This window comes from Glycine max, chromosome 1 (genome assembly GCF_000004515.6).
Source record: "Glycine max cultivar Williams 82 chromosome 1, Glycine_max_v4.0, whole genome shotgun sequence".
NCBI classification, from domain to species: domain Eukaryota; kingdom Viridiplantae; phylum Streptophyta; class Magnoliopsida; order Fabales; family Fabaceae; genus Glycine; species Glycine max.
In genome coordinates, this window is record NC_016088.4 from 55,603,129 (window position 1) to 55,623,247 (window position 20,119).

The 20,119-nt window shown below is 34.2% G+C and overlaps 2 protein-coding genes and 1 pseudogene across 6 annotated transcripts; 2 read left to right on the forward strand and 1 right to left on the reverse strand.

Moving 5' to 3' along the window:
* The first annotated feature begins 275 nt into the window (after positions 1–275).
* On the forward strand, positions 276–2,519 carry LOC100783595 (subtilisin-like protease 1). The gene has a single exon (XM_003517397.3). The coding sequence runs from the start codon at positions 276–278 to the stop codon at positions 2,517–2,519; it is 2,244 nt and encodes a 747-aa protein (XP_003517445.1).
* Positions 2,520–5,414: 2,895 nt separating this feature from the next.
* LOC100806746 (subtilisin-like protease 3) lies at positions 5,415–8,848 on the forward strand (annotated as a pseudogene).
* Positions 8,849–10,169: 1,321 nt separating this feature from the next.
* LOC100784130 (30-kDa cleavage and polyadenylation specificity factor 30) lies at positions 10,170–14,617 on the reverse strand. Of its 5 annotated transcripts, none has more exons than XM_014776862.3 (10): positions 14,493–14,615; positions 14,313–14,399; positions 13,642–13,744; positions 12,862–13,082; positions 12,470–12,721; positions 12,315–12,391; positions 11,891–12,233; positions 10,861–10,917; positions 10,701–10,762; positions 10,170–10,618 (listed from the first exon to the last, which is right to left on the reverse strand). In XM_014776862.3, the coding sequence occupies exons 3-10, from the start codon at positions 13,730–13,732 to the stop codon at positions 10,540–10,542; spliced, it is 1,182 nt and encodes a 393-aa protein (XP_014632348.1). In that variant the 5' UTR covers positions 13,733–13,744; positions 14,313–14,399; positions 14,493–14,615; the 3' UTR covers positions 10,170–10,539. The 5 variants fall into 5 exon arrangements, 4 of the variants coding, with proteins under 4 accessions (XP_014632348.1, XP_014632342.1, XP_014632346.1 ...); XM_014776856.3 differs by having other exon boundaries at positions 12,862–13,091; XR_001388848.2 differs by lacking the exon at positions 10,170–10,618 and adding an exon at positions 11,720–11,787 and having other exon boundaries at positions 10,874–10,917; positions 12,862–13,091.
* Between the last annotated feature and the right edge of the window lie 5,502 nt (positions 14,618–20,119).

Below are 20,119 nucleotides of genomic sequence, written 5' to 3' on the forward strand. Positions count from 1 at the left end.
ATATAAAAGACAAAGGTAAAAAAATAATGCTATAAAAAAAATCTTTATACCAATAATGTTGCTCAATTATTGCAGGCCATTTCCTTGTTTGCCAAGTAGTAAAACTATGACCAAAGAAATATATTTTGTAGAGGAATTTTTTATAAATCTAACTTTATCAACACAATTGCCATCGTTAATCACACGGATTTTGTTTTCCACTAAATGTATATATACATGCATATGGCACTAGGCCAACCCCAACCCAAGTAACTTTACCAAATTAAATTCCAACGATGGAGAAAAGCAAGTACGTGATGGAGCTTGCTTTGCTTCTGGGTCTTATTTTCATGCTTAGTGCCAACCCAACTTCAATGGCCGAAGAGCATGGCAATAACAACTTGAAAACTTATATTGTTCACGTCAAAAAGCCCGAAACTATACCTTTTCTTCAATCAGAAGAGTTACATAACTGGTACCGCTCGTTCCTACCAGAAACCACTCACAAGAACCGAATGATTTTCTCTTACCGCAACGTGGCATCTGGATTTGCCGTGAAGCTAACCCCAGAAGAAGCCGAAGCTCTTGAAGAGAAAGATGAGATTGTGTCAGCTCGTCCTGAAAGGACCCTTTCATTGCACACAACACACACTCCATCTTTCTTGGGGCTGCAACAAGGTGTTGGATTGTGGAATAGCTCCAACCTTGGCGAAGGTGTCATAATTGGAGTGATAGACACAGGTATATACCCTTTCCACCCATCTTTTAACGATGAAGGAATGCCACCTCCACCAGCAAAATGGAACGGACACTGCGAGTTCACGGGGCAAAGGACATGCAACAACAAACTCATCGGTGCAAGGAACTTGCTCAAAAGCGCTATTGAAGAACCTCCTTTTGAAAACTTCTTCCACGGAACCCACACTGCTGCAGAAGCCGCTGGAAGATTTGTAGAGAACGCTAGCGTTTTCGGCATGGCTCGGGGCACTGCATCTGGCATCGCACCTAATGCTCACGTGGCAATGTACAAAGTGTGCAATGATAAAGTTGGGTGCACTGAAAGTGCCATCTTAGCCGCAATGGACATAGCCATTGATGATGGTGTCGATGTTCTTTCTCTTTCCCTCGGTTTAGGCTCTCTTCCATTCTTCGAAGACCCTATTGCTATTGGCGCATTTGCGGCTATTCAGAGTGGGGTTTTCGTTAGTTGCTCAGCTGCAAACTCTGGCCCTAACTACAGCACTCTATCCAACGAAGCACCGTGGATTCTGACCGTTGGTGCAAGCACCATTGACAGAAAAATAGCAGCATCAGCAGTGCTTGGAAACGGTGCAGAATATGAAGGGGAATCTTTGTTCCAACCCCAAGACTATTCCCCTAGTTTGTTGCCACTTGTGTATCCTGGTGCAAACGGAAACAACAACTCCGAGTTCTGTCTCCCAGGATCCTTAAACAACATTGATGTCAAGGGAAAGGTGGTGGTGTGCGACATAGGTGGAGGCTTTCCAAGCGTTGAAAAAGGACAAGAAGTTCTGAAAGCAGGTGGTGCCGCCATGATCCTCGCCAACCCAGAGTCCTTTGGCTTCAGTACTTTCGCTGTTGCTTATGTTTTGCCCACAGTGGAAGTGAGTTACGTTGCTGGGTTGGCCATAAAGTCTTACATAAACTCAACTTACTCACCAACTGCAACAATCTCCTTCAAAGGAACCGTGATTGGTGATGCACTTGCTCCCACGGTTGTTTCTTTTTCTTCAAGGGGTCCAAGCCAGGCAAGTCCCGGGATTCTAAAACCCGACATCATTGGACCCGGAGTGAACATTCTAGCTGCATGGGCTGTGTCCGTAGACAACAAAATCCCGGCGTATAACATTGTTTCAGGAACATCAATGTCGTGCCCTCACCTTAGTGGTGTTGCTGCTTTGCTCAAAAGTGCACACCCTGATTGGTCCCCTGCGGCTATAAAGTCAGCGATTATGACCACTGCTAACACGGTCAACCTCGGAGGCACACCCATAGTTGACCAAAGGAATTTACCTGCTGACATTTTTGCCACTGGTGCAGGCCATGTTAACCCTAATAAAGCAAATGATCCAGGGCTTGTTTATGATATTCAGCCAGAGGATTACGTTCCTTATTTGTGTGGTTTGGGTTATGACGATAGAGAGATTGCAATTCTTGTGCAAAGTAGAGTGAGATGCTCTAGCGTGAAAGCCATACCAGAAGCACAGCTCAATTACCCTTCGTTTTCTATTCTGATGGGGTCTAGTTCACAGTACTACAGCAGAACGTTGACCAATGTTGGACCTGCACAATCAACTTACACTGTGGAACTTGACGTGCCTTTGGCCTTGGGGATGAGCGTGAACCCTAGTCAAATAACCTTCACGGAGGCGAACCAAAAGGTTACATTCTCTGTGGAGTTTATTCCACAGAGAAAAGAAAATAGAGGCAACCATACTTTTGCTCAGGGTTCTCTCACCTGGGTTAGGGTATCTGACAAACACGCTGTTAGGATCCCCATCTCTGTTATTTTCAAGTGATGCATACATACATGTATGCATGACACCAGAGTCTGGGGTATGATGCTCAAGAAATAAATGAAGAAGGGAATGAATTGTCTTCGAGCCAAGATTCAAGAGCTACTATGTGTTAAGTCCCTTAGTAGAAGTTCATTAATTCATTAACAAATAATTTGTTGTGTTAAGATCATCTCTGATGGTTTGAAATGCACCAGCATTTCTGCTTCTTTTTTTTAATCGAATGGTTTTCGAATTAAATATATAGTGTTTGCTCAAAATTAACGTCGTCTACCCTCCTTAGATCGATATAATATACAAGCGCTTGTCTTAATCTTCTTAAGCTGTACTGGCTGGAGTTCATATAAGTCAAATATATATACCACTTTGAAATCACCGAATATAATAGTATTTGTTTAGAATTGTGACTTTCCCAATGGTATTGGATCGAATACATCCATAAAGGTCGTCTCTAAGTAGGGAAAAATTATATTTTCTTCTAGAAGCACAAGTTTAGATATTCTTAATTAGGTTTTCTTAACCATTAAGTAACTGTCCAAAATCACATTTGCTTTGACAGAAGTACATGCATGAAATTCAATTATAATATAAAGAAAATTAGTGACGAAAAAACCGTGACTATACAGGAAGATCGACGTGTTGCTCGTATATTTCTCATCATTTTCATTTTGAGAAGGCAGATTTATGTGGTTAGTGACAAAGGCAACGGTTAAAAAAGTCCAAAAGACAGTCGTATCGTGAGGCCTTCTTCATGTTAATTCTAATGAAATTAAAGTGTTCTAAACCTCTAATTAAAGAGAGCAAGAAAGATAGACGAGTATGAAAGTTGATATCAAATAATTAGTTAGAGATTCTTACTAGCCAGTGAACTTTTGAAGAATGAATAATTAGCCATAGAAAGTATAGATAATATTGTTGTTGATAATCAATACTCTCATAAATAAAATTACTCATACACACATAAAGGATTGTGAGAACATAACAAAGATTATACCGTATAAAAATAATAACAAACACAAGAATGAATTTAACGTTCGACACATCTTGTCTAAGTCCACGGAATCGTCTAAAAAAATATTTCACTATCACATGATTACAAGATTGTAACTCATCCAAGATAGTATATCACTCTACAAATCCAAGTACCTCACTCAATGATTACAAAAAATAATAACATTCTCACACAAAAACATTTTTCTCTCAAGAAAGTGATTTTGTTTCATAATCTCTCTTCTCACACACTCTCTTCATTTGTTTTGTTTATTCACTAAATTTATTCTCTATTTACAGTGAAGATTGTCACTAATTATAATAAATAAGTTTTCTTGAAAGTTGAAACAAAAAATAACTTTCAATACATCCATTCAACCAAAGTTCATATAGTAAAATAGAATCTTTCACTTTGCATTTAAACTACCTAAATCTTAATGATAAAAAAAATTCAATTCCTAATATACATACATCTTATCTTTTGATACACATTATCTTTTGACTTGAAACTCTATTATTCTCACGCATAGATTCAAGTTAATTAATGTTGAATATGTCATCAGAAACTTCCACAATTTTCCTTTATCTATAGCCTATAGATTCCAATAACCTACAAAAATTAGTTGAAGAAAATTAAATGGAATCAACTAAAAAAAACATTTAGAGTTCAATAACTCCAAATTTTATGCAACACAGTTTTCAAAAATAAAAAATTATAGAACAAATTTTTTTTTAAAAATATTATAGAGTTTAACAGGAAAAATTATTGGTGTTGATCCACCACCTGTCTATGGCGACAATCTTTACGTGACATGTATTTAAATTTTTTTAATTTACAAATAAAAAATTAATAACATTTTATTACGGATTAAGTGACATTCAGTATCATTTAATAATTTCCCATTTAATAAACACATATATCATTAATGTAAAATATTTTAGGCAAAAATAAAATTTGGTTCCTTCTATATATAATTAAATGATAGAATAAAACTAGTTTACACAGCCTACACACATAATCTCTATTTAAAGATCTCTGTTTAATTTAAAATTAATGAATGATCGATGATTTCCTATTAACGGCAACCTTTAGTGAGGGTGTATATAATTTGGAAACTCATTTATCTATATTTTTTAATGCATAAATTTAGAAGCAAAGTGAGGGTTGGATTGACGTTAAACGTGGGTTTAGTTGAAACCTAACTCATATCTAAAGTCTAGACATACACTCAATTGTAATCAAATTTGGGTTGTTATTCTGTCTGAATATGACCAAAACAATATTGTGACTTTCCTTTTTTTCTATTTTTAATTGTTTGAAATTCTTTCTGTCAGATTGAACCGCCCTAACTTCTAATTCTAAATAAAGTTAATACATGCAGTTAAAAAATGATCTGCCCTATAAGCAGGAAGGAAAAGTAGCAGGTAATTGACATGAAACTTATAATTTCATTGTACGTAATTAGATTATTTTTTTGTCGAACCATTTTGATTGCATTGAACGTAATTAGTAACAGGTGAAATGCCAATAACACATTAATTGTTTTATTTCTCTTTGAATATTCATTTTTTTATTTGGTGAAATACTATGCTAACGAAAATCTCTTCTCTTGTATCATCTAATTTTCCTTTCTATTTTAAAAAGATTTAACTCACTTATTTTGAATTTTATCTCAATTTTTTTCAAGAATATAAAATTTTAGAGTATTAAAATAGAAAAAGAAATATCTATTTTATTTTCTGTTAGATTTAATTTCAAATTTTATTTATTTTCTTCTATTTTAATATTTAAATTTTAGATTCTAAAGAAGGGAAATTGTTGAAAGCCTATGCTGGCTAGCCTTAATTAATAATAATAATAAATTAAAGAAAAATAGAATGTTGAGAAGAAAATGTCAAATGTGTAAGATGGATGTTTCTATAGACAGTCCCAGCTGGTTTCTCAATACAAATAATCACCGGCAGTTCTCAGATGCTAATCACATCTGGTTGTAAAATAGAGCGTGACCTGATACCATTTTTCACAATGTTCTTGACCTTCTCTGAGTTGTGTCTAATGTAACCAAATTATCGACCAAACCAACAACGGGTAGCGGGCATTTTGGGTTAATTGTTATACCATTGTCTGGAGAGGAGTACTGTTTCCACGACATCTACTTCCAAACTTTTTACAACTACAAGAGGAGAGGTTAAAGAAAAGGATAAAAAAAGTGTGGGATGAAATTAATGACACAATGAAGAGATAAAGAGACAAATTAAGACTTATAAAAAAAAGTGTTATTATAAGAAAATTCAGAACCATAAAATTGATGTTACTTGAATATAATTGTAAGTTGTAACCAAAACAGGCTTTTTTTCTATTTTAATTTCTTTGGTATAGTTTCTGATAAATGTCTTTGAACGCTTTTGTCTATTTGGTGAAATCCTATGTTAGTCTTGTTGACAAGAAAGTGTGAAATGTGTAGACTCTGATTTCTCAATGCAAATAGTTAATTGCTGTGGTGAGTTTTTCTGAAGCTAAGCACCTCTGGTAGAATAAAGCATAACGTAATAGCAATATTTTTAAACCAAGTCCATTGACTTAATTTGTCTAATATCATCAACATTAGCTAGATCACAATAGCCAATAGTCAATAGCGGGCATCACCATGCAACTGCATTAATTTACGTGAAAATTTCTCACCTTGATAATATTTTCTACCCAGCTAGCCACTAGGTGCATATATATATATATATATATATATATATATACCTTGATATAGTCGAGGATAATTAATATTTTTTTAGTCATCGTTAACACCCTTGTACTCCACAGTACTATGCAACCATATGGATATAGCCTAGTTACTAGCAATCTAAGAACCTTCAATTTTCTGTTTCTTAATTCCCAAACATGACAATAACCAAACAAGTGTTATCCACCAAATTGGAACCTGCATTGCCTCTTGCTCTTGCTCTTATTTAGTATATGTCCAACTTCAGCACACCAAAATACAAAATTCGTGAATGGAAAAGAGAAACCCGATGTTCCAAGCAGCTTATTGACTTACATTGTTCGGGTTAAGAAGCTTCAGGATGGTAATTCTCTTCAGGCTAAGGACTTGCACGGTTGGTACCATTCACTTTTGCCAGATAGTACAAAAACTGATCAGAACCAGCAACGCATTACTTTCTCATACCGCAACGTGGTGGATGGATTTGCCGTGAAATTGACCCCGGAAGAAGCCAAAGCTCTTCAAGAGAAGGAGGAGGTTGTATCAGCCCGTCCCGAAAGGACATTTTCTTTGCACACAACTCACACTCCAAGCTTCTTGGGGTTGCAACAGGGACTAGGACTATGGACCAATTCCAATTTTGGCAAAGGCATCATAATTGGAATTCTGGACACCGGCATAACCCCTGACCACCTTTCGTTCAATGATGAAGGAATGCCACTCCCACCGGCAAAATGGAATGGCCGCTGTGAATTCACTGGGGAGAAGACTTGCAACAACAAGCTCATTGGTGCAAGAAATTTTGTCAAAAACCCAAACTCAACCCTTCCACTGGATGATGTAGGTCATGGGACCCACACAGCCAGCACAGCTGCAGGAAGACTTGTGCAGGGTGCTAGTGTCTTTGGCAATGCTAAGGGTTCAGCAGTTGGTATGGCACCAGATGCACACTTTGTAATTTACAAGGTTTGTGACCTCTTTGATTGTTCCGAAAGTGCAATACTAGCTGGAATGGGCACTGCAATACCTCACTTGGAGGACCATCTGTTCCTTTCTTTGACGATCCAATTGCACTTGGTGCATTCAGTGCAATTCAGAAGGGAATTTTCGTTAGTGTTCAGCTGCCAACGCTGGCCCTTTTTATAACTCTTTGTCTAATGAGGCTCCATGGATTATCACCGTTGGTGCTAGCACCATCAGAAGAATAGTAGCAATACCAAAACTTGGCAACGGGGAAACATTTAACGGGGAATCGATTTTCCAACCCAACAACTTCACGTCCACGTTACTACCACTTGTGTATGCAGGTGCAAATGGAAATGATTCATCTACCATTTGTGCCCCGGGTTCCTTAAAAAATGTGGATGTGAAGGGAAAGGTAGTGTTGTGTGACATAGGTGGATTCGTTAGAAGAGTAGACAAAGGACAAGAAGTTAAGAACGCTGGTGGTGCAGCCATGATCCTCATGAACTCACATATTGAAGACTTCAATCCCTTTGCTGACGTTCACGTTCTTCCTGCTACACACGTGAGTTACAAAGCTGGGTTAGCCATCAAAAATTACATAAACTCAACCTCAACGCCAACGGCTACAATCTTGTTCGAAGGAACCGTCATTGGAAACCCACATGCACCCGCAGTTACTTCCTTTTCCTCAAGAGGTCCAAGTTTTGCAAACCCGGGAATTCTGAAGCCAGACATCATTGGACCAGGGCAGAACATTCTAGCTGCATGGCCAGTGTCTTTGGACAAGAATCTTCCTCCATTCAACATCATTTCTGGCACCTCAATGTCTTGTCTTCATCTCAGTGGCATTGCTGCTTTGCTGAAAAACTCTCATCCAGATTGGTCTCCTGCTGCAATAAAATCATCAATCATGACTAGTGCTAACACAGTGAATCTTGGAGGGAAACCTATATTGGACCAAAGGCTTCTACCAGCTGATGTGTTTGCCACTGGTGCTGGACATGTTAACCCTTTGAAGGCCAATGATCCAGGACTTGTTTATGATCTTCAACCTACTGATTACATTCCTTATTTGTGTGGTTTGAACTACACTGACAAAAAAAGTCGGACTCATCTTGAACCAAAAAGTGAAGTGCTCCGAGGTGAAAAGCATAGCGGAAGCACAACTCAATTATCCCTCGTTTTCTATTCGGTTGGGGTCTAGTTCACAGTTCTACACCGGGATTATATATAATTACTTCGTTAGTTATTTTCTGTTAGAGTTTGTTAGTTATTTTCTGTAAGACATCTTGCTTGTATATAAACCTCCATAGGGTCATTTTTGTATAGAGTTAAGTCTTTTACTCATTTTCAATAATAGATTTCTTTCTCCTAATATTCTCCTTTCATCATAAGTTTCAATATAGAACGCTCACCAATGTTGGACCCGCCAACATAAACTACTCTGTGGAAGTTGATGTGCCTCTGGCAGTAGGCATAAGCATAAACCCTGCTGAGATAGAATTCACGGAGGTGAAGCAGAAGGTTTCATACTCGGTTGGATTTTATCCTGAAGGCAAAAACAATAGAAGGAAACACCCGCTTGCTCCGGGATCTATCAAGTGGGTATCTAGCAACGGCAAGTACTCTGTTAGCATCCCTATAGCTGTCGTCTTCCTGTGAAAATTTTAGAGCATCATGTTGTTTGGTATTAAAGGAATAAGATATTTGGAACCGGAACTCTCCCAACGTGCCGTGCAATGGCATCTGGGAGCTTGTTTTACTTTCTTAAATGTTGATCTCAATGGTAACTCTCTTAATAATGTCAATGTCAAACTATTGTTATTAAATAACATATTGTATGCCGGACCCATAATCATGTCCCTTAACCATGAATTAATTATTCCATCTCATATTTGTGTGTTTGGAATAAAATCTGAGACGCAGTATGTCTTGAGACATTTATTTGTTTGTGCATTTATAATTTATATTATATATATATATATATATATATATATTACATAATTAATTTTTTAAAACTTTTAAATACTTACTTGTCTATTTTTTCTATTTGTTGAAAACTAAAACGGTATGACAAACATAAGTCATAAGAAATTATAGTCTCTTTCTTAAATCTTATGTTTCGGGATAATTTTTAAGTAATAAGAATATAATTTTCAAAAAAAATTTTAATGTGATAAAATTTTATATTGAGTTACAACAAGTTGATTGTCTAAGATTGACTCCTTAAACAAATAATATATTCATTTTTGTTTAAAAAAATTTAAAATTATTTTTTATGATTTTTTGCAATTATTTTAATTATTGGGTTGGGACGTGTATATCTAATTCCTAATAGGGATAAAAAAAAATTCATACCCGCCAAGGATGGGGACTCAACCAGATACCCATCCCCACCCCATTAGTCTAGCAAAAATAATTAATTTCACACTAATTAAAAAACTTAGTTGACATCATTTAATTTTTCTAATCTCAAGTAAAAAATAAAATTATTTTTAAAATATTCTTCGTTGAAACTTGCTATCATGAATAAAAAGGAATCATTGAAAATAAAATTAGAATTAAATAAAAAATATTTTAAGAATCATAACATTAAATATCAAAAAATTAAATTTATTTTTATTTAAATTCAACATATAAAATTACAATTTTGCTTATATGAGTCCAGAGTTAATTACTTTGTTACCTGTTTCTAATAAGAGGAGCCCTGGTTCGGTTCATTTTGGGTAACCATAAACTGTTAGACATGGAGAGGTTAACAAATGTTGTTTAAGAGTAAGGAACTAAGGATCCTCTCCTGATGTAGAAGCAAGTGTCCATCTGATGTAGGGAAACTTAAACTTTGTGTGTTGGGACTTTGAACCGGTTTAGAGGACAGATGGGCGTCTATTCATTAGCTACACCAGTTCATAAAAATATGAAATGAAGATTTCAATATCATCTAGGCCCCAACAATCTTAAAACATTAATAAAATTGAAGACATTTGAAATTCTTACTCTCATTACCAATATCAGCATCTTTGCCGACAATTTTCCAGAGGGGAAAAATGCTAGTTTAGCATAGGGATAGGGGGCATATTATATACACACCACAAGTATGTTTTGGTCAATCTAACCCCAATCTAAATCTAAATTTTGTACAATTGGTAAACAAGCCTCAAATTAACTGCAATTGAATCGCATTAATATGAGGTTCAATATCAAGTACTGATTTTAGACAATTACAATTAACTTCCACTTCGTCTTTGCTATACGAAAACAGGAAAAGGGCCTCCTTGCAGATGATGACACCACAAGGCAAGTGCAAAGTTTAGCTGACGAAAAGTTAACATGTTCACATATTGGAGGAGCAGTTATATCCATGGCAAAGATGACTGATGTATCCTCCCATGAGAGTTGCTCCTGTCTCTATCAACCCCATCTTCTGTATTCCTGCAAAATACATCCCAGCTATGAAATCACTGAAGTGATTGAACTAACTACTTACGATTTGGAATTTGGTAAAAGGAATCACCTATCATCATCATGGGAATTACTTCTCAACAATTCCAGTTGTTTCCAAGATGGTTTAGTTGCCTGAAAGAATTTTGATGGCTTGATTATGGTTACCCGTGACTGATAGATATGTCTAAATAAATAAAAAATTGCGAAATGATATTGATCTAAATACTGACACTGGTACGTAACTGTTTCTTGCATCTGCTATGGACCTCCAGGTATTCTTCATAGGACTGCAACCAACACAACATACACACAATCAGAGTTAGCAGAAGAAAAAAAATACAGCTATACCAATTATATATGTGTGCAGAACTCGAACAATAAAAATCCTTTCTATGGTAAGCCTCAGGCAACAAATTTTGATCAATAGCTCCAAGACCTAAATCTTTCCATAAAAATAATGTTGAGGTTGAAAAACACCCAAATTAAATTGAATGACTTGTACTATTTTTCTTTCCTCAATGTATGCCCATAAAAAGTACGTTGAATCTTTTTGGAATAGGAATTTGATATCCAGTAAAGGCACAGCAGGAGGCTTCCATGTCTTCATTGAGATATAGGAACAAGGGGAGGAAGAATTTGAAGGGCCCAACAGAGAAGAGATTCCTATAAGAAATTAAAACTTGGAAATTCTCACTTCTAGAACATCAATTTAACAAAAGAACTCAAATACACCAAAATTCAAATAAGCAAGTATAATAATGAGGGTTGCAGCTGGAAAGGTAAAATGTGGAGGAATTGCTTGTTCCGCCTTCACATGCTTTTCAGCTGTCCAATGATCCAATCCAAATGACAAATTGATCCAATCTATATAGGATCAGTGTCCTCAAAAACCAGTATTAAGAAATACTCATTTGTTGTGATTATAAATTTATAATTACAAACCAAAGCCATATTTAATATTATTATTTTTCTAAAAATTCTTCACAAATCAGGAGGCTGCCTAAATGGCAATTCTATATTTCATTTTAATAGCATAAATAGACATTCATAATAGTTTCTTCCAGGTTAAGACCATGTGAAAAATAGCACCTCTTTTCAGGAGAAAACCTCAAATATTGGCTTTGACTTTGTTAAATCCATATGATTGTCGGCAATCCCTAAAGAAGATTCTCAAGGGCAACAAAACAACATCCAGAAATAAAAAAAAAAAAGGACAAAACAAAATAATTGATTAGAGGAGGAAAGATAAATTCCCAGTACCATGTCAAGAAAATCATCCTCAGTTAGGGTACTAGCTAAAGGGCTTTCAGAAGATAGACCCCAAAAATCAGATTGAGAAGCCACATCCTTAGAACGTTTAATCCCTGACACTTGTGATGACTCAGAAGTGGTTGGCAATATTTCAGTGAACATTGTCCCACTGATTCTCTGGTTTGTTGAATGATAGTTATTTACTTCTGGTTGATTTTGGTAAAACAAGGCAGAATAAGGCAAGGGCATTGACCACGATGTATGCAGTGGAGGAAAGTTACAGTCTTCATCTCCCATTGAACTTGGAGTATTCGCATAAAGCCCTTTCAAAGAAAATTCATCCCTTGATAAACTGCAAAAGCAAAAACCGATACACAGCAAGCCTCCTCTAAATGCAGCTGAAAACACAATATTTTACCTCTACAAAGTTTACCTGGTCGGCAGGCAATCTGTATAATTCTTACCATCAAGAAGTTCACAAAGAGCTAGACCAATGTCTGGAGATAACTCCTAGAAAAGGCACTCAACTCAGAGTCACATTATATATGCACAAATTTCAAAGATCAAAGAGGAAAAATAAGATAAAACCTGGCAATCTCTGCTAATTTTGACAGGCTTATAGTCATTCAACGGATTCTTGAGATGCAGTGTCTTGTGGAAAGGCAAATCATTCAAACACATCCATTTGACCTTAAAACTGCGACCCCAAGGATTACTTTTACCAGTTCCCTCACTCCAAACATTGTCTCTCCCCCTTCCAATGGAGGACATCATTTGTGCATACCCTTGGAAGGAACCACTCATGTTGACACTAAATATAAGGATTACACTGCCTGAATTCTGCAAATATGCAAATAATTCTCAAGAATTTTTTTTTTATCTTATTGTTATTCATTTCCTAATTCTGGGCAGACACTAAAGTATAGAACAATTTCAAGAATATATAATATAATTTGAGATCAGAAAGCAAGGTTTCTTACATGAAAAGCTTCTTCTAGAATCGGTTCATTCATGATTTGAGTAGCCCAAATTCCTTTCTCAATTGACAAATGGATGTTTTGATGGTTCAAACTCTTAATGATAAAGTATTTTATATTGTGCCATTTTTCCACTCCAATTCCTGTAGGATGCCCTATCTGACCATGAGAATGTCCCCCTTTATCTGCCCTAGTTGTATTAATGTTTTCATTAAACTTGTAACCTGAGCTCTCTAACAAAAAGTTTAAAACTAAGTCAGAAACTAAAATGGGAAAAAAACTACATCTTAATGCAAAATAAAAATGAAAAGAAAAAAGCTCACATCCATGTATTTATGTTAATAGAGATGTACATGCATCTATGAAATGCTTGAGTATATGATCAACACACTATTCCATGCTCCACTACCATTGCCAAAGTCAGTGATCATCAGGACACACTACAATAAAATTTTGCTAATTAAGGGTATGTTTTGCCGTTTTAGATTTCTGTGATTTGATGGATTGGGAAGGTGGTTCACCATTTGGAAGTAGTGTACAACTAAACAGAAGAAGGGAGGGAGTGGGCTGGAGGGGGGTGCATTACCCCTCCTCCATACATGCCCAGCAAATATGTTTTGATTAGAAAATTGTGACTTTACTTTTATTTTTCCATCACTTTATTTTATATGAAATGTTCTGTAATTCTGCCTTTATAACTTTTCTAATTCCATTTCTTGCCCCCACAATTTAAGCTCCTTAATTCACATGATATGCATGTGACAAGAGAAATATTATCAAAACCTGGATCATCTGAATTTCCAATGTCATTCCTCCCTTCAGTGACTGATGAATCAACTACTGATGCATTTTCCTTTGCACTATCAGAAGACATATCCGAATTGACCTGTCAATGAAATTATGAAAGTCAATATCAGAGTGCATAGTAGACATTAAAACCACCCAATACCAAAGAAAAGGAAGAGAACTGTAAAACAACTATGCAGAGAACATGTATCGCAACAACAATTTAGATAAATAACTGCTTTGCTAAACTTAGTAAGATAGTTTCAAAAAAATAAAACAGATAGCACACATGTGTTCCTTTCATAGGAAATATTAAACTATCACTCTGCTTCTGCCCGTGTCATGGCAAAATCAGCATCTTAACAACCACTAGGATTATGTTTGTCGTTGTTGCCCCATCAAAATTAGGGGCGAAAATTTTATGGATAAAATTTACCATGAAACCTATTCTTAAACCTAAGTTGCCAAAACAACCACACACCTGTTCTTAGGTATTTATATGTATTAAAATTAAAATAATTAATTAAAGATAGGATAGAGAACCTAGCTGAATAATCTAGCTATCTCTCTCGCCATAGTTAATTAATTACAATTCCTAAAGTCGAAGCAAAGATATTAATTAATTACAGCATGGATTAGAAAAGTCGAAGCAAAGATAAACAGCATACCCCGGAGTTCTAAGTGTGGCACGATTGGTGATGAAGTAACGCGCAGTGTGAAGTAAACGAAGAATAAAAGGTAACAGTTAACATAACCTAGCAACAGTCGAGAAGGTAATGAATCGTGATTCAACGCATTCCATTTCGGTATAAAGACTAAAGAGGAAGAGATTTGGAATCGAGACTCACAAAACAAAAGAGAAGAGTGCCGCGTTATCCTTATCTATCGCTAATGAGTAGTAATGCCCGTACTGGACTGCCTTTCGTTTCTTTTCTGTAAGTCTTGATGTCCATGCTTACTTTTCATGTTTTTTTTTTATCCATTTATTCCAAATTAAATTATTGTATTATATTTGTAATCTATTATTATGATTGCTTTTATATTTTAAATCTCTAAGCAATATTTATACTAATAAATAATAAATGTGATAAATAATTTGTAATCAATTACATGAGTTTTTTTTATTTTTTGAAAGAAAAACAGAATGTAATTCTTATATATATATATATATATATATATATATATATATATATATATTAGTTTTAATCATTATTTAATATTAAATAATTTAAAATATAAATGTTTTAGAAAAATAAACTCAAACATAGATAGAGATCAAGTTACTTCAGCTACAAATTTTGGTTTAGGGGATATTTGAATTCACACTGATCAACTTTAATGGGTTTGAGTTTGTTTGTTTTAATTTTTTTTCTTCAATCGAGCCAAATTTATCTAATCATATTTAAATCTATTAGTTAAATAATAAATCACATGTAAAAATAGAATGAAAAAAAATATAGGGAAAAGTATGAAATTATAGTAAAATAAAATAATAAATGATTTCAAAAGTCAAAATTATATCATTACACGACATAAAAAATTAAAGAATTATACAACAAAAAAATTAAAAATTTTCTAAAATAGTATAGATTTGAATTTCGTGTACTTAGATCTAATACTTGAAATCATATTATTGAATTATGTTATTTAACTATATAATTTTGGCTTTTGAAACTATACAACATTTTTTTAAATAGTATATATTGGAGTTTTTTGTGCTCAAATCTGATACTCAGATCAATATCATTAAATTTAGATGGATCATATCATCAGACTAATCCAAACCCATGTATACTATAACGACCCGTCTCATCGCTATGATATCATCACTCTAAACCGCGAGAATTTCAATTTTTAAATAAAAGCTCTGTTAATTTGTTTATGAAAAATTAAAGTAAATTTTTTCACAATATACAATCTCAAACAACTCACCATTACTTAAATGAATACATATATAGGCATAGTAACTCAGTACACATCATTCACATAATGAAAAGTAAATTTGTTCATACATATACCTAAATCTGTGATTTACATCCTCAATTTTTTTTAAAAAAAAATATGTAACCAGCTACGAAGGAGTTGATTAACAAAATACAACTCTTTCCAAAAATAATCTTAACATCATCACGTCGGCTCCACAAAATAATCTCACTTCTCGTACTCTAGTATTGTCATGCTGCTCCCACAAACAAAGGTTTGTGATCATCACAGGTATCAACCACACGATACAAAAATTGCGAGGGGTGAGTTTATTATAAAAGAAGTTAATACAAAAATCAAATAATCATAAATAGTAAGAAAGCATTATCAGATACCATAAACATACACAAACATCTATTAGTCCAACATACACTTAACAAGTAATCATCATCCATCCATAGTTCCAATTAATCATGCTCAGTATGATGCATGCACCTGACCTCAACTCTCAAATGCAATGTGGTATCATCCCTAAGGAAATAGCCTAAGTGTGTCCACACAACACTCTTACTTAGAAAAACTAGGCAGCAAGTGTCAAGGTCACCCTTTCGTACACAGGCAACTCCCTCCCACGGTGATCAACCTGAGTCTCAAGGGAGTTTCAAACCGAGTAACATGCCCCCAAATACAAGTATTTCTCCTTATGAGAAACTACAAGTACTTACTGACAAAGTTTATACTATTTTCATGTCATATGAAGTATGAAACATGGAGACCATCAATGCACTGATCGTGGATAATTAAATATTCTAAGTCATCCCCCTCCAGAAATGCTTAAAACTTTTTAACCACTCTATTTCCCCCACTGGGGATATCCAACAAGGTCACTGCACCCCCATGTACATACACAGCATACATACAACGTATGAAACATGGGCACCATCAATGCATTGATCGTAGATAATTAAAGATTCTAAGTCATCCCCCTCCAGAGATGCTTAAAACTCTTTAACCACTTTTTTTCCCCACTAGGGATATCCAACAAGGTCACTACACCCCCATGTACATACACAACATACAACATATGAAACATGGACACCATCAATACATTGACCATGGATAATTAAAGATTCTAAGCCATCCCCCTTTAGAGATACTTAGAACTTTTTAACCACTCTATTTCTCCCACCAGGGATATCCAACAAGGTCACTGCATCTCCCATATACATACACAACATACATCATCACAATGACATTTTCAACATCTCACCTCAATATCATTATCTACATCAACATTGCCTCATCTCATTTTAATGACATTATCAACAACAACAACATCATATCATATTAACATAATCATCAATAACAACATCAACTCATATCAACACAATTATCAATGACAACATCATCTCACATCCATTAATATCCTCAATAATAGTATCATTAGTAAGTCGCATTCCACATATACATACATGTATAGTTCATGCCTAAGATTCACTCTTTCCAGGTCTTCAGACCATAGAAGTCTAATAGAAACAATAATGTTATTCATCAATAATAGATATATCGCATTCTATTAGTCAAAAATATTGTTTTCTTGAAAACCAGCATGCAACAGGAACATGCATACATCCCCATAGTTAGGTTCCCTGACCCCCAACTATGGTATTAAAAACTGTAAATGACAATAAACTTTCCTCACCTATCGTGAGCTCTCCATCAATTCCTCTTTGCGTCGCTCAGAGATCTCTCTCGTTTACGCTCGTTAGTCCAAACGCAAGGTTCTATATACCAAATTGAAGGAAATTTAGTATAGATTTTAGAAACAAGGTTAATGACAACATTCAGAGTCAAATATCCTTGTCAAAACATAAAGGGCAAAAGGGTGTTTCGGATTCTACTAAAAGAAGACGTCATTTTGAAATCCCGCTCACGTCAATGTGACTGGGATTCAGTGAAGGTCACGAAAATAACATCAATGTTATAAGAAGATAACTTTTAAAATCTCATTTATAAGGGTTTTTCAATGGAAGTGTAAAAACATCCTATTACAGTACCCAAAACACGAGAAATACTAAGAGAAACTCAAACTAACTAGGAGAAAGACTTAGAAGTCAAGATTACCTCATAGAAGTTATGAAATGAAGGTTTGGGAGAATTATCTCCACCGAATCCTTGAGGAGGATTTTGAGGATTCTGCTCCGATTACAACCTTCTTCTTGGTGTGGAGGTTTGGCGGTAAACAACGGCGGCTCATGGTGGCCACTGATGGTCGTGGGTGGTGGAGAAGGATGTGTTAGGGTTTGGGTGGCATTTGGAGAGGAGGAGAGGGGAAAAATCGTGTTTTCACGCTAAAGAACGTATTTATAATATGCAAATCTCGCTTAGCGAGCGGGAGTCCACTTTTCACACTGAGAGCAACTCCCTTTGCACTAATTATCGCTTAGCGTGCTAATTCTCGCTCAGCGCAATTTCCTCTCGGGTTGGAATTGCGCTTAGCGCGCCCTTCACGCTTAGCGAGAAATCAAAAGTTGTCATTTTCAAAATCCCAATGGTCAGACTATGGAGAATTGTCTTAGGAACCTCCAGACAAAATTTGAAGACGATCAAACGATTAACGAATCCAGGATCACGATTTTACTGAAATAGGTTTAGGTAAAATTTGAAATCTCATAATTTCAACTTAGCTCAACAAAACTCTACATAACTCAACATTCACATCAAGAAATTCACACATGACTAATTCAAGTCATACATCAACTCATTCAAGTCAATCATATAGTTAAATAACACGATAAATACAATTAAATATCAATTTATAATTAGTAATATTTCAAGGTGTTACATATACCTATACTCACTTCATTTGACTTAATTATACAATTGATCCTTTTGATTATCATCAAAAGTTTAATTGAGATAACCAATTAAATCCTCTAATTAAAAGGTTCAGTTAGATCTTTCAATTATTCAACAGTTCAATTGAATCATCTAATTATTTATATCACTTAATTTGATTGATGAAAATTTACAAATATACATTTTTACATCAATTGTCAATATAATCAACATAAAACATGATATTTTTATATCGGTTGTTAGGTATAATTAATGTAAACATGACATTCTTATTAAGATATGTATATATCATTGACAATTGATATAAAAATATTTATTTATCTGCACTAATTTAATTTTTTAATTATCGAGAAACTAATTAAACTTTTAATATTAATTTATGTACCAATTGTATAATTAAGTTTAGTTCATATTGGGTTATTTTGATATTACATAATGACCGCACATGTAATATTAGAGTTGATATTTATTTATTTTTTAATTTATTGGAATCAATTCCAAATACCAAAAAATTTGCAACAACAAATGTGCTATTTTAACAAATGGAACATCGGATTCAAATCATACTCTAGCTATCTCGGAAGTCACTCCTGATTTTATTTGTATGCCTATGCATACTGATGTATCAAGCATTTTTGCTTGAACCTTAACTTTTGTTGTCTTGGGTTGTAGCCCTTTTGTCCATCAAAATATAAAAAATCCATGCACTATTTAATTAACTAAACCTGATCTTAGAGTCAATATTTACTTACGTCTTTAAAAAAATGTATGATAAATTGAATTTATTTAATAAAATGTCAAATGGTTGTAAAATTTTATAAAAAATTGCAGAGTTAATATTTTCAATAAGAAATTTTATTCTAATGCTCGATCCTCACTCAAAATCCGCTATTATTAAGTTAATTTATATAGCAATAAATGAGAAAAATAAAATATATTGTAAAATAGAAAGTTAAAGCTTTGGTTATGTGCCTGTGAAAAATATATTGTGCTGATAATCGATTATGTGCCTGTGAAAAGCTTTGGTTATTCACATCAGAGTCACGTGTGCATGCATGGAAGCGCTCTTTAGAATATTAACAAGCAAACAAAGGGAGTTGTATCATTTAACTTATTTGCACCTCATTTTTTTGGTGAAAGTTTCACGACTGATATCCATATTTCTTGTTAAAAAAAAATAATTCATCACACTTTAAGTCGGTGGTGGATTCAAAAAATCTTTGTAGTTTAATTTTTAGTTCTTTATTTTTTTTAACAATTTTTAATATTTTATTAATTTTTCATTAGTGTTTTTAGTCTCTTTAAATTTTTTTTATTCACTTTCAGTCGTTTGTTTATTTTTATTACCTGAAATTAATTATTATTTTATCCATCGTTAGTCCTTCATTTATTTTATATTTTGAACTAATTTTGAATAATAAAAATAATTGAGGGATAAATTTTTTTAAAGAAAATAAAAATAATGAAAAAAATCAATGAAGGACTAAAAGTTGTAAAAAAAATTGAGGAACTACAAAATTGGAAGTTGAAAAAACTTGAGAAACTAAAAACTTAATTAATCTAAAAAAATATTCTATAATATTTCCACTAAAGAATTTTTTTAATATTTTTTTTACAAAATACATAAATTTATGATAATTTTTATTAAAATACCCAAGTTCCTACAAATTACAATTATTGTCTATACACTTTC